General features: G+C 46.3%; 1 protein-coding gene across 1 annotated transcript in view; it reads right to left on the bottom strand.

Moving 5' to 3' along the window:
• The window catches only part of PPME1 (protein phosphatase methylesterase 1), a 252,908-nt gene that overhangs the window by 220,891 nt on the left and 16,763 nt on the right, over positions 1-15,254 (bottom strand). Inside the window, exons 3-4 of the mRNA XM_085623336.1 lie at positions 7,368-7,460; positions 4,463-4,520 (exon numbers count right to left, since the gene is read on the bottom strand). Of these exons, the coding sequence (XP_085479462.1) occupies positions 4,463-4,520; positions 7,368-7,460 (151 nt within the window). The remainder of the gene's footprint in view (positions 1-4,462; positions 4,521-7,367; positions 7,461-15,254) is intronic.

Here is a 15,254-nt window from a genome sequence, read left to right as displayed (position 1 = left end):
CGCCAATAGCCTCCATCCGTGGATCGGACGGGACGCTGGTGCACACGCAGCGGGAGATCCATCAGATACTCACGGCACACTACAAAGACCTGTACACTTCAGTGGGGCGTCGGCAGGCACAGGATCTCGACCTGTTTCTGGGGGCCGCAGGCCTCCCCACAATTCCGGATGCCCACCAGGAAACGTTAGAGGGTCCCCTCACTCTGGAGGAGATAGGGGAAGCGGTGGCCTCCCTGGCTTCTGGCAAGGCGCCTGGGCCGGATGGCCTCCCGGCAGAATACTACAAGGCATATCGGGAATCTCTGGTGCCCAGACTGCACGCGTTATATCTCACGGCCCTTGAGGAGGCTACCTTGCCCGCCTCCATGAGGGAGGCCTACCTGATCTCTTTACCCAAGCCGGGGCGTGATCCTACTAATCTAGGGTCCTATCGCCCCCTTGCCCTCCTCAACGCCGATTACAAAATCCTGGCCAAGGTTCTAGCGGAGCGGCTGGCCCCCACTGTGCCTGTACTAGTGCACAGGGACCAGAATGGGTTCGTGCCGAAGCGCAGCACTTCGCTTAATCTCCGCCGGTTCTTCCGTGTTGCCACACACGGTGCACAGCATTGGCCGCGGGCGGGCTGTCTAGTGTTAGACCTTGAAAAAGCCTTTGATTGCTTAGAGTGGGGCTACCTGGTGGCGGCATTATCGCACTATGGACTAGGCCACGGGTTCCTGCAAATGGCGGCGCTCCTCTACAAGAACCCCGTGGTCCGGGTGAGAACTGGCCCATACATTTCCGAGGCCATCTCGGTTGGCCGAGGTACCAGGCAGGGGTGCCCCCTCTCGCCCCTCCTTTTTGCGCTTGCCATAGAGCCCTTAGCGGCCACCCTGCGGAGGGTGTTGACAGACGGCATTCCAATGAGTGATACCACCCACCAGGTCTCCTTATACGCAGATGACCTTTTGATCTTCGTACGGGACGTGGCGAATATTTCAGGGGACCTTGAGCGGGTTCTCACGGAATTTGCAACGCTTTCCGGGTTAAGGGTGAACGCGGCCAAATCGTGCCTTTACCCGTTCGGTGCTGATGCTCTGGATCCCCGGTTTCAGCTAGGGGGTGTACCTGTCAGGTGGCAGCCGGACACCTTGCGTTACCTGGGCATCCAGGTGTATCTGTGGCCAGCTGACTTGGTGGAGGGTAACTTGGGCAGGGCGGTAACGGCGATCAGGGCCCAGATGCGCTTCTGGGGCACCCTCCCCCTCGCGGTCACGGGCAGCATTGCACTGGTCAAAATGGTGGCCCTGCCCAGACTCCTCTACTACTTTGATAATCTGCCGACCTACCTCCCGGCGTCCTTCTTCGCCGCCTTGGAGCGCTCCCTCCGGGATTTTGTATGGGGCAACGCACGCCACAGAGTGGCGCTCTCTAAGTTGTACCTCCCCACGGGTCAAGGGGGACTCGCGATGCCATGCTTTGCGCACTATTACCTAGCAGCGCAGCTGCAATGGGTGGCCAGGTGGTTGGCCGACAGGGAGAGAGAGGACACGGCGTCCACGGAGCCGCCACTCCCCCTGGCGGATATTATAGCGTCGTTCCACCCGACGGCCAGAATGGTCAAGCCGGGCCCCCTTCTTGTGGCAGTGGCCTACGAGTGCTATCGGCGTGCCCTCTACTTGACCCAGTCGCATACCCCATACGCTCCTGCCATGCCAATTGAGGGTTCGCCTAGTAGTCGAGGGATACTACGCTCGACGGAGCTTGCGGAATGGCACGCGGCAGACATCTGCACGCTAGGGGACCTCTACCGCGATGGTGCGCTTATACCGTTCGCCCAACTGGCGGAGGAGACTGGGTTACCAGCCGGTCAGTTCCTCCGTCACCGCTCGCTAATCGCGACGCTGACGAACCGGTGGGGTGCTCTTCAGGAGGAGCCGGCACAACACCTCATGATGCAGTACCTCCATGTCATGGGACGGGGCAGTCACATGATTCGTTGGTTCGCAGCCTCCCTGCGCACGCAGGTGGCGACGGACCTGTCTCTGTTGCGGGGTAAATGGGAAGTGGATCTGGATCGCCCCATGACCGACAAGGAGTGGAGGGATACGCTACGGGGACCCACACGGGTTCCCAGGAACTTGCGGTTTCGCCAAATTCAGTATTTTATACTGCACAGAGCATATCTCACTCCCGACTCCATCAACCGCTATTTCCACCGTGCGGACGCTGAATGCCCACGCTGCAAGGCTCTGGATGCTGGACTGGTGCACATGTTATGGAGCTGTCCAGCGCTCGACTCATATTGGCGGACGGTGCATGGAGCGTTAAGTACTTTTGCCGGCCCGCTGGCGCGACAGGAATGGCCGGCCTGTTTGTTACACTTGTTTCGTAGAACTCCCCCCACGAAGGTTGCCTGTCGCTTCCTCGACCTGGGTCTGATCGTGGCGAAGCGGTTAATCACTAAGCGCTGGAAGGCGGCTGAGCCCCACCGTGCGCATGCGTGGCGGAGTTCCCTGCTGGTGTGGGCGGGGGCGGAGGGTACGGCTCTCTTGCGGGAAGAAACGTTGGGCCTCAGACGCACACCCATAGCGAATCAATGGGACGTACACTTACAGGCCCTGATGCAGCTGGATGGGGATGCCCTGGGACTCTGTGGGGCACATACTGTGGAGACACTCCCTGAGGGGGAGGGAAACGGAGGCGAGACTGGGGGACCTACTTTGGGGACTGGCGGGGAGGTCCTAGCTGAGCCGGGCAGATGTGCGGACAATGACAATTGCCTTTAATGGAACTGTATGTAACGAGAGGTGGGGGCCGGGTGGGGAGGGGTGGATGGGGGGAGGTAACTTGGGGGTCACGTGGTCGAAGACCGAACCTGCTGCTGCTGTTATGCTGGGCTTCTGTTGTTTAGCCTGTTTTCTTTTGTTGTTCTATGAATCTGTTTAAATGTGGGCGGTGGTCCTGACACCTATCAGTTTAACCTGCTCCACACATGGTGGTGGCGATTGATCCTGTGGTTCACCGCATTCACAATTGGCGGGGACTCCTCCGAGTAACTGACTCATTGCCTGTGAGATGCTCCATTTATGATTTATGCTGTGTCTATATTAACGAAATGCCAATAAACAGATTTCATAATGGAAGAACAGTTATCAGCTTTAGAACAAAAAATGTAATGGGGCTGACAAAGTCTTTAGCAACCTATACCGGCTAAAATACTTTACCCCAGACATGATCACAGTTTACAATCACTTGGGGGCAAATACTTCTTAAAACAAGAGAAAGTGGCATCCTAGTGTGCATCTCATTGAGGAGTTGTTTTGTGGTCATGAGAGACCACAGAGCACCACTCAGATTCTTTACTTCACTCACACCAATCAAGAAAATAACAATAGACTGCTGGGGACTGCAGGGAAGGTAGAGGAGATATTTCTTCCACTCCTCTTCCTGGTACCATTGCCAGTTTTGCAATCAGTGTTGTTTAGGTAGGCTGGGATGGTGGAAGGGAGGATAAGATGTGTTGCCCAGCCTCTTTCACTAGCCCTCCCACGTCTCCACTCCACCAGACTGACAGGGAAGTGGGAAGGGGAATGAAGAAATAATTAAGATTTTCTTGCTCTCCAATTTTCACCTCCTGTATCATTTTTTGGATAGGTGGAGTGGAAATGCAGGTGGTAAATTGGATGGAAAGTGGTAGGCCACTCCTTCATCTACCCTCATGCCCGCTTCTCTTCCTCCCCACTCTGCCAACTAAATGCAAGGATACAGGTGCCCGGGCATGGCTAGGAGGGAAGCTGAAGACAGAGATGCTATTATAGTCCCGCGCAAAGCCCTTCCCAGTAAAATGATGCTAAGGGCGGGCCTGGGAGAACTTGAGAGCCGCTTTCTGATTCTTTCAATATTTAAGTGACATCACGGTGATGCCATCTACAACGAGGAGTCAAATGCTGCTTCATTCAGAAGTGCGTTGGTACACATAATGTCCTGGACACCAGTAAACTACATCCCACCACATAATCACCAAAGGAGGTTGTTTCCCCATCAGACGATGAATAAAGGGGTAGGGAGGAACAAAAGATGGGCATTACAAGCGTGGAGTAGACCATTAATGATGTCCATGTACATCATAGGGACACCCTTTCCTGGCATGTAAATATATCATAAGGGCAGTAAAGAGGTTAAACTGTAACTTTGTTTTTATATAGAAACTTAGAGCTAACTGCCTTACCTACTTAACTTTAAAAAAAGATCCCAAAGTGACAATGATATGGATGCGGCGGATGATTTTTATCAATATTTAAGGATTGAACATGCCAGAAACAAAGCTTAAAAATATATGGATTAAAATCAAACAGGTTTCCATATGCATTTGAAACAGTCATTTAAATCCCAAAATCAAAAACAATCAAAATGAATAACAAATAAGTATATTTCTTTTAATAAAGAATATGCTTCAATAAATTGAAATACTGGTACTTACCATGGCCTCGGAGGTCCAATGCCACAATCCTACAATGAATCCTACTGGAGATAGCAGTCTGCAGAAAGTGAGAGGCATTACTTGGCAAAGAAATTTCACATTATTATGCGAAAAAGAAACAGTGCATACATCAAATAGAGACATCTTATGGTAAACTTTGCTATGAAAATATGGTCAATAAAAGCAGTCATAAAAGCAGCAGCACAAGTAGCAGTAGCAGCTGCTAAGTGAGGTCATAATAATGTAGGACTTTACAATGTTTGCCCAGAATAGCATGGTCACCCAGACCCCTTCTACTTGTTACAATAATGATACGCTTGTGTTTGTACCAGAAGAAATGCGTCTGAGGGCGAAATGCGGAAAATGTGTACAGAGAAACACCCATGGCAATACAAAGTATAAATGAATCCCTTTAATCTACTTGCCCTTCTAGCAGCCATAAACTGTCCCCGCTGCTGAACTGTGCCAATTATTTAAAAAAAGTCCATCATAGGAGATGTGCCTGGGACACCACTGATGAAACCACACAACTGGATATACACGTTCATATACAAGTCAGGAAGCCTTACATGAAGATTCTGACAGGTGTTATAATCGGAGAAAAGAACTCCTGTACAGCATATTGAAACCATTAATTTGTTTGATGAAAATATCAACTATTGGACAATTAAGAAAATCACGTTCCAGCTAACAACATTCCTGGTAAGATGGACTACATCAGATTTTGTTGCTTAGAAATCAGTACTTGGGCTAGTCCTGAAGTAGACTCAGACTCATAGGAGAGTGGGGAACAAAGGTTCAAATCCGCATGGTTCTGAGCAAAAGGCAAATGAGAACCACCAATACTTCTTGCTCCTTTGCTCTATGTGCGACAATGTACATAAATTCAACCCCGTCTTTGAGAGCTGGGTCAGTAATATTACAGATTCTTTGTGCATCTGTCACATTGGAACCAACCTTAGTTTAGGTGAAAAAATATTTGAAGATGGCAGCAAAAGGTACGACATGTTTAAATTCTTGTCTATAAAAACAAGAATTGTTTCATATGATGAAATGTATCTATGTATTAGATTTTTCATAAGGTGAATTGGTCTAATAAACTAATAGAGACTATTTGATATTAGGCCGGAGAGACATCAAGGGTCATAATTATCAAGTCTCGTGTTTTCCTCTAATATACTTTCCTGCTGCAGCTCTGCTCCACTCAGTTACTATATTTCTTCACAGGCCTCGAAAAATCTACTCACCCACTTAAAATTGCAAGTAAAATTTTAGCAGGTCAAGCTATTTTTAGCACCTACTAGTCCCATCTGGTGAGGGAATTTAGGCTGGAAAGGAGCAGGTGTTCTGTTCATGCAGAAACTGGATGAGCAGTAAAGAGGCCATTAAATCTTGCTTTAATCTTGACACATTTGCTGCCTGTTCAAGGAAACAGGTCAAATGCCAGTTTGTCTTTTTACTAACTGCTGATTCTCTCTTACTAGAGTTACAGGTTGTCAAGTGAGCTGTCTAAAGAGGTTAGTTACTTTTCTCTAACACAACATTTAAATAGCCAGTTAATATTACACATATTTCAAAATAGATCAGGAATTATGAAAGCAAATTTTTTGTAATTAAGAAGTGCGATGCAAACAGAGTCAATTAGGAGCAAAACAAACCAGAAAACTTACCTGGCGATATGCAAATGACACATAATTGCAGAAACTCTATTGCCAATCATTATTGTTTGTACTCTATAGAGTTTTATCAGTAAAACCGCATGTCAGTGGGAATGTTTGCACCCATTTCAATGTAAAATCAGCAGATTACAAACGACAGTGTGCTACCACTTCATGCTTTAATTAAGTATTTATTAAAAGTGATAATTTTTAAACATGATTTGAGAAACATTCCTGCCCCTGCCCTGATGACTATGCGGTTAATGAACTAAGAGGCAAGACAGGGGTCGTGTGTATCCTGTGGCTGGATTTGTATTATATATAGAAAAAAGTTTAGTCTAATAAATCAAACAGAGTTTTTTTGTACAGCAGACATGCTGAACTCGCACATTTAAAGGTGCTCTCATATGTGATAAAGAAAATGGCGGCTCAATGAATTAAAATAGTCGCCCATGTTCACTTCATTTGAAACCAGTTTATGAGTCAAGAGCATTACAAATAAGTGGAGTAGATTATGCAAGTCACTAGACCTGCAGGTCTAGAAACATTTTAATGAATTTGAGGCCCGCTACACTCCTCTATCCCTTTCACAGCAAAACAGAATAAATTAGCACAGTTACATTGAGGGACTCACTTAATTGAATCTTTGTGTGGTTAACTTACATGAACAATTCAACCTATATCAGCTCTACCCAATAATTCCTGTGTTCTCTATGTCCACCCACCGTATCTCCCCATCTTCAATACAGATCAGGAATAAAAGTGCATATTTTTACTATGACCTATTTCTATCTAGTCACTGGTTATATAGAGGTGCATCTTATCTTCCAACAATAACGTTCATACGACTACCATCAACAACCTATTGATAAATAATAAAAGACTCTTTGAAAGAAACAAATGCCTTTTCTCTTCTTTTCTGGGCACCCACTACAATTAATAGGCCTCACCGTGGTATGGTAAAAAAAGCCCAGACATTTATTTATTGATTTCAGGTCTTTGAATAACAGGGTAATACGTTCCTTGACTGAATATTTTATCCTACACAATGGCAGGTTCTGGCAGGCTCCTTCTTCTGCACATTCAACTGAGAGACAGTCTTGAACGCAGATGCAGAGTTTAAATTAGGCATCTAACTGAGGAAATATCCATGCTGATTGGGCTTCTCTTGGGTTGAAGTAAATATAAATCATTTAAAAATGTAATAAAGGTAAAGAGCAAAAAACACAGTTAATATGTGCACTCACAGTAAACACTGCCCAGGAAAGGGCGGAATGGCCACCACCGTGTAATAAGAGTAAGACTGGTCCCTCCGAGCCACTTCTGTAAATTCGAAAGGTGTGTGGATGGTTAAGGATTTCAAAGTAACAGTATTTCTCTTCCGTTCTACCATCCCTAGTAAGTACTGCATTAAGGAGAGGAGAATGGTGGAAATATTTATTAAGTACTGCATTAAGGAGAGGAGAATGGTGGAAATATTTAGGACACAGACAACTTACAGTCACCTGAAAAGATGTAGTAAGGGGTTCACAGCAAGCATTCTCCGTCACTCTCCTACTGAAGTAGAAGGCATCTTCATAAGCAGCTGGGCTTTCTGAATAATGTCCAAAAAGCATATCGATGAGGATAATTAGACTTAGAAGGTTTCCGTCAGCCGAAAGAGAAGAGGATCCAAACAGAGACTGCACACAAACTCATTAATGAGCAAATGAGAAAGGGCATAACGAGCATCTTAGGATTGTTAGTGCAATCCCAGAGATGCACGCAAGGAGTAGAGGGACTGAGAAGGAAGACCAGTAAAAAGGACGCAAGGATAAGAGAGAGAGAGGTGAAGCGATAGAGGTTGTAACAGACAGATAGGTTTTAGGTGGAAGAAAATGCATTAGATGTTCATGACGCAATTTTGTTTGACTGCTTTTAAAATATTTGCTGTGCTAACTACATTGATTTAGTGACAGTTTGTATATCGCAAACATGGATCTCATAGGAAACTTTAAATTTTGTGGTTTCCATTTTCTACAATATAACCACAATTCAAGAGGGGGGGGGGCAGGGGGGGGGAACAAGGAGCTGTTAGAAATAGGTCCTGTACCAATGCTCCTAAAGACAAATCAAAACACTATAAATGGTACCAGTTCCTAGAGAGAAAAGAAGAGAGCGCTCTGCAGGCCAGGTCGGTGGCGAGTCAGGACAGGTGCCTCCAACATTAGGAATAAGTATGCAAGAATGGGGAGTGGTACTCCTGTGTGTGCTGTGCCCTCACACACCTTTGCGAGTGTAAAGCATCATCATTGGGCACTGCTACTCGTGGGGGTGGCGCTGCAGTCCCTCTGGGGCCCTACTGGAGGCCTCTCTGGTGGAGATCTTTTAGGAGTTGCGGCATTTGTGTATGTGGGTGTGTGGGCCAAGTGGTGGGTGTAAGTGAAGATAAAATAACCCGTTGGTACCCTGATAGGTTTATTAGTGGGTCCTCTGGGTTAAGCTAAAATCTGACGGGGATGGAGATGCACTTTATGTAGAACGACACCCTATATTCCTACCATACCGGAAATAGGCGGACTTGGCATGCTGATAGGTCTCAAGGATTCAGAATGAGGGTGATAACTTCCTCTCCCCAGCCGAGCGTTACCACCGAAGCAGCCCTACTCCACCCCGGGCAGGGTTTGAACTAGAGCACGCAAATAAGACGTGTCTCAAACGACTTTCGTTTACTTAACCTCATTGAGGGTATGGTAGGAATAAAGGGTGTCTTTCCCTGATTCCCACTCCTTTCTACTAGACTCACGGTCCTGATGAAGCGCATAGGGATCCATTAGGGACCCACAGACAGCGCGAAACAAGTCGACCTCTCTTCACTTTAAACAACTCAATAACACTGTCACACGGGTTGAGAGCAGCGGGAATATATCTGGTTTTTCCCCTCTCCTTCTGCATAAAGTGCATCTCCATCCCCGTCAGATTTTAGCTTAACCCAGAGGACCCCCTATTCGACCTATCAGGGTACCAACGGGTAATTTATCTTCACTTCCACCCACCACTTGGCCCACACACCCACATGCACAAATGCGGCAACTCCTAAAAGTTCTCCACCAGAGAGCCCTCCAGTAGGGCCTGTGAGGGACTGCAGCGCCAACCCCACGAGGAGCAGTGCCCAATGATGATGCTTTACACTTGCAAGGGTGTGTGAGGGCACAACACACACAAGAGTACCACTCCGCATTCTTGCATAATCATTCCTAATCTTGGAAACACCGGTCCTGACTCGCAACCGACCTGGCCTGCTGAGCGCTCTTTTCTCTCTAGAAACTGGTACCATTTATAGAGTTCTCCATTTTCTACACACGACCCTTCGAAGGCCTTCTTTAAAGATGGCCCTTAAATTGCCATGGACAAGGCAACACAAGTTAACAGGCTCACCAGAAACAAGAGATTTCGTTATTTACAAGGAGATTTCAGCTGATGAGTTATTTAAAAAAAAGAAAATTGTTTAGTAGTCATTCCCATTATTCCCCCAAAACGTGGTTCTTGGGCAAGGAAATTTCAAGGATTTTGTTGGGCATCTTGTAAAGAAGGGCTTACTCAGGCAGCTGTCAAAAACCACACAAACAATTACAACAAATGTCAGTCTCCTTAATGGTGGAAGACATTTGCTGGGCCTAATTTTGCTGAAGTTGTTTGCTTCTATATTCCTTTGTGTAGTCAATAGGAGCTCCTGGTATTAAGTGTCATTTTAGGTGGATGTTTTTTGCCACAACATCAAAGACCTTGATGGACTGGTCAATGATGAATGATTCACAAATGGCCCTCTCAATACTGTCCATCCTAAAGGTGACGGATCACCGCCAGACCAGTTGCAATGTCACACAGGAACTTGAATCAGGATTCCTCCTGTTCTTTCAAAAAAGACTTCTATAGAACATCTGTTTTCTATTGCTATTTTTCCAAACAAAAACAAACAACCATAGAAGGCAGCTTTCTGCAGGAATACCCTCCAGAAGACAGATGCGGTGTGTTACCAACTTTGCTGAACAAATCAAGCCCAAGGGTATCAGGCTTGCTTCTAAATAGCAGTATGGTTACACAAGAAAGAAGACCTAACGAGAAAAACGCAACAGATCGTGGGGGGGAGGGGGGGGGGACCTTTGAGGGTAAGCACACGAAGACTGATGCACAAAAATGTTGTCCAAATAGAAATTAAGACATTCAATTAGAACAGAGTAAAAACACTGTTCATTTTTCCCCTCCGTGGTGCATGGATAGAAGAACTGAAGTGCTCTGTGGCTCAGGAGGGCATTTGCTGTCATAAAACAGTTTTTTTCCCCCAGGTAGGAGTTGCCTTCTTTGCTATTTTCGTTGTTATTTCAAAACAGGAGGGTTGCAATTTAAACTGTAGTGTGTGCTTACAAATGCTTAAGAGAACGTTTTTAAAAATCTAGAGAAACATTATTTAGAGAAACTAACGAGATTAAAAATAACACTGTCAAATTGATAAGACAAAATGTAGGAGGTTGCAACATTTGGTGGATACTGTACTTTTACACATACTGGGGCTTTTTGATTGGATAACCAAGTCATTCAATTTTGTATCTTGAACTTTTTCGAGTGGTGGATTCAAGTAGTTCAAAACTGATACCAAGAGGTAACTTTGTGAGTTAGAAAGTGAGATCTAGCATGCTTAAGTAAATGACACAATAAATCAAAGTCCAGCCAGAGAGATCACTTCAATAAATGTGTGTTGATTTAAATCAGCTTAAACAGGGCAGCTCAAACTCAGATGCACACAAAAAACAGGAGGTGCTTGCACCTGGGCACGAGGTAAAACACAATTTTAATGGTTCCAATTTTTAGAACATGGGGTCCAGAAGCTAAGGTTATCCTGGGCACAAACTTGCTAAGAGTCATCAGGTTTACTATTATTTATTCCTAGTCAGTTAATGGCGTAGATCTGTTAGAAAAAAAGAAACTAAGTATCAAGTCAGATACAATATGTATGTACACAGTCCTTGTTGTTTTGGTATCCTTGGGTGCTGGAAGTTCAACTCAACCGTGTGAGCTACTTTGACCAAGTTTTCTTTCCAACAAATCCACAAAACTACTACCAAAGGACTCCCCACCTCCACATATGAACACGGTTCCAAAAATAGTTCAGTGTGTGAAAGGCAAGTGTCCAAGTGTAAAGGGGGTGTTGGAAATGGGCCTTTTGGCAGGGTTGTCCCCAAACCTTTTGCTTCTTCCTCCTATTTTTTCCTGAATTGTGTTTGTGGGCTATAGGACTCTGGGCACTTTATCACTGCTGATCAGTGCTAAAGTGCATATGCTCTCTGGGTAAATTGATATTGTGATTGGTTCTCCCTGATTGGCATATTTGTTGTACCAGTAGGTCCCTAGTAAAGTGCGCAGAGTGCGCCAGGGTTGGTAAAGCAAAATGCTACTAGTGGGCTTGCAGCACGGATTGTGCCACCAACATGAGTAGGCCTGAAAAGAGGATTCAGGCTTGCCATCGCAGTGCCTGTGCGCAGTTTTGTTAACTGCCATGTCGACTTGGCAAGTGCACCCACTTGACAGGCCCTACCCTTCCCTTTTCTTACACATGACACCCCTATGGTAGGCCCAAGGTAACCCCTGGACAGGGTGCAGTGTATGTGAAAGGTAGGACATGTACTGGTGTGTGTAACATGTCCTGATAGTGAAATACTACCAATTTCGTTTTTCACGATTGAAAGGCTATTTTGCCCAACAGGACAGAATGGGGAATGCTTTGTAACATTTTACAAGCATATCTTCCCATAGGGATAAGATAAAAGATGATAGTTGGAATCCCTGAATTCAGAATTTAATAACACATCTTTTAGTAAAGACAGTTTTTTTTAAATTGTGTGTTTGAAAATACCACATTTAGAAAGTGGTTATTAACTGGTTCAACCATCCTGGGTGCCTCTGCCTGTTTGTGGATTGTCTGGCTTTGGAGCGACAGTGACTGGGGATGTGCAGTGCCTCCAGGAGTCTAGATGAGTTAGCACTAAGCTGAATAGACCTGGTCTGCATTTGGAGTGGTGGAAGGAGTAGCACCTGTACCTGGATAGGGCTGTGCCTGCCTTCCACAATGCTGGCTCCGCTCCCATGTGGTGTGCCTGGAGCCAAGGCTCACACCGACAATTAATGTTGTTGTGCACATGCATAGTGCCCCCAAGAACAGGTTTGAACTGGGCTCAGAGACCCTTGCACAAAGAGAACAAAGACATTTTGGGGTATAAGTATCAGACCCAAAACCCAAGACTTTTAGATCATTTCTTTTTTATATTTTATTTATTCATTTTCCATCAATCATAGAACATAGAAACATGGAAAGTACACATCAGCATGGAGAACATATGCACTGTTGGGCAATAGGGTATTTTGAAAAGTGTAGGCATCAGATCAGATTTCCTTTACATATACAAGTTGAGGATCAAAGCATAGTAAACCATACAGTATGGCTGTATCCCATAAATAGTATGTGAAAGGTAAGCTTGTGTGGTTACAGAATAACATATTTCCTCCTATCCTGGTGTCAGCAGCATATGAGGCATTAGTCCACTTATATGTAAGAGTATAGTAGGGGAACTTTGCGAGTTATGCAGTTAACTAGTGAGGTCCGGCTGGGTCGTGGGCGAATGTGGTGTGGTCTTCTTAGGGTTTGTGGGGCCAGGCTTGGGAGTCGTAGGGGTCATTAGTTCGCTACGTGTCGCTACCCATGTGACAAACGGAGCCCAGATATCTTTGGGCCTGGGCACCATGTGCATTAATTCCCAGTACGCCGTCAGCATCTCCTGACAATAAGAGATATTCTGTATCCATGTGTTTACTTTGGGGGTACTTTGTGACCACCAGTGTATCGCGATGCTTGGCATCTTTTCTTTTTGCAACTGGCCAGGAGCAGCATCATGGCTGACAGGTGGCCTGTGCCCGGAGGCGCTTCCGCCACGTGACCCAGTAAAGCTGTGAGAGGGGTGTGGTCCGGTAGGAACCCTGTAACATCTTGGATAATATCAAATACCTTGTGCCAGAATTGAGAGATGGGCCGACATGTCAATGCTAAATGGAGGAAGGAGGCCGGTGCTGTAGTGCATCTCCAGCATGTGTCATCTGGTCTCAGTCCTATTCTGTGCAGTTGTATAGGCGTGTGATGCAGTCTGTGTAGGTACTTAAAGTGAATGAGCCTAAGCTTATAGTTAGGTGAGAGACATATGAGCTGGCTGCAGCAATAAGCCCACTGTTTCTCAGTAGAAGGTGGGGTAAGATACCTGCTACACCGCCGGGGGCGTCGTAACCAGCGAGGTGCATTCTGTTGTGTTGTATATGCGAGTAAGGAGTTTCTTGGGTGACGTTTGAGCTAGGATATTCTCCAGTGCAGCTAGTGGCGCCGGCGAAGAGGGGAAGGTGGAGTGAGTCGGCTACAATGGGCTCTAAGCTGGTAATATAAAAAAGGTTTCAGGGTTGGGGTCTGAGCACTCTCTGGGCTGTATGGTTTATCCAGGAATTTATTGTCTGGGTAAAGATCATTAAATGGGGTCAATCCCATCTGGAGTGCGCATTGGATAGAGTGTGTAAGTTACCTTTCAGTAAAACGAAGGGGCCGTCAGGGTCAATAATCGAGCTGGTTGTGTTCCAGCCGAGGTTGCACCTTATCAGAATTGCTGTCCTCCTCGCATAGTTGGAATACACAGCAGAGTGTACCTCTCCCCAATATCTGTTATTAAGTTTGGAATCATTGGCACTTTGGAGATGTGTTTCCTGCAGGAAACATAGGTCGATCTTATGCCTTATCAAGTAAGCGTGGACCAGCCTGGCTTTTGTATGGTCATTAAGGCCGCGTATGTTCAACGTGATGCATGTGGCTGCCATCATTGAGTGCGGGTAATAGCAAGGCAGGCCTGCCTCAAGCAACCCGATTTGCGCATAGCTGCTGACGAGCTTGGAGAGTCCGTGCGTGAGATGTAATCTAGCGTGTTAAGTGTTTGGCCCGCTAGTGCACATGGCTAAGCAGATGTGGCCAATGTCCAAGAGACGAGTTCCAACTTTCCTCTTAACTTGTAAAACCCTGAGTCCATCCCCCCTCCCACACCAACCCCCACCCCCCAAAAAAGGTTGTGAAAGCCCTACCCTCCCCCACCCTCAAACGAAACAAGCAGTTGTAACCATGGGATTCTCCCTGAGGGGGCATGATTCACCGGCTTACTGACTTGCCTGCATGGCAGGGTGGACGGGCTGCCCAAAAGGTTTAGGAAGCATGTGCAGGATAATTCGGTGAGCCATAAGTACAGGTGTGTTAAAGAGCAACGTCCCGGTCAGACACCAATTGATGGTGACTGGAGCAGTGTAGGCAAAGCGTTGCACCTCATTGCAACATGGTGGCTTCATTGCCGTCAGTCAGTGTCGCTGACTTCCGCTGTTTTTCCGTCGTGTTGTGAAGGACGAGGCGAGCGTTAACCAGGGAAAATGTTTGCCGTACTTGAGAGCAGATTTGGTGTCAGTGAAGAAGTGGGCCTGGCCGTCATAAGAGATCTTGAGCTTGGCCAGATAGAGCATTGCATATGGGATTTCAGCTCGCTGCAAGAGGCGTTTAGTGGGAAGAAATTCATTACGCGTGGCTTGGACCAAGGGAGTGAAATCAGGACAGATGGAGTTATTGTTGCCCTGGTGGCTCATGGGCACGTGGTCTCTTGCTGCTTTTAAGACAGTCTGTCATGATAATTTAAGAGCCGCGCTATTATGGGCCTAGGCGTGCCGCCAACTGGTGGTCTAGGACCCAAGGTTCGGTGTGCACGCTCCACCACGAACATAGCAAATAGTGCAGTTGGGAAAAGTTAATGTAATAGAGATTCAACGTAAGGCTCCATTTTGGGTATGGCTATAGTTTCCGGTATCCAGGAAATGCAGAAATTATTGCGCCTAGAGCGCACTTTCAAGTCTTCGTTCTCCGCTTGGATCACTGACTAGACTTTTTCCATATTGAGAAAGTGTTCCTTGGATTAGACTTGAAATTCGTGGGCTTCTGTCTCACGGTTCTCTAGGACATCTTTTCTGGTGTCGTGCAAATCCACTTGCCGCTTCACTGAGTCCACTGAGGTGAGCATGTCAAGCTTATTGTCAAA

Source organism: Triturus cristatus, chromosome 8 (genome assembly GCF_964204655.1).
Source record: "Triturus cristatus chromosome 8, aTriCri1.1, whole genome shotgun sequence".
Lineage (NCBI taxonomy): Eukaryota > Metazoa > Chordata > Amphibia > Caudata > Salamandridae > Triturus > Triturus cristatus.
This window is presented reverse-complemented; position numbering and strand designations above follow the sequence as displayed.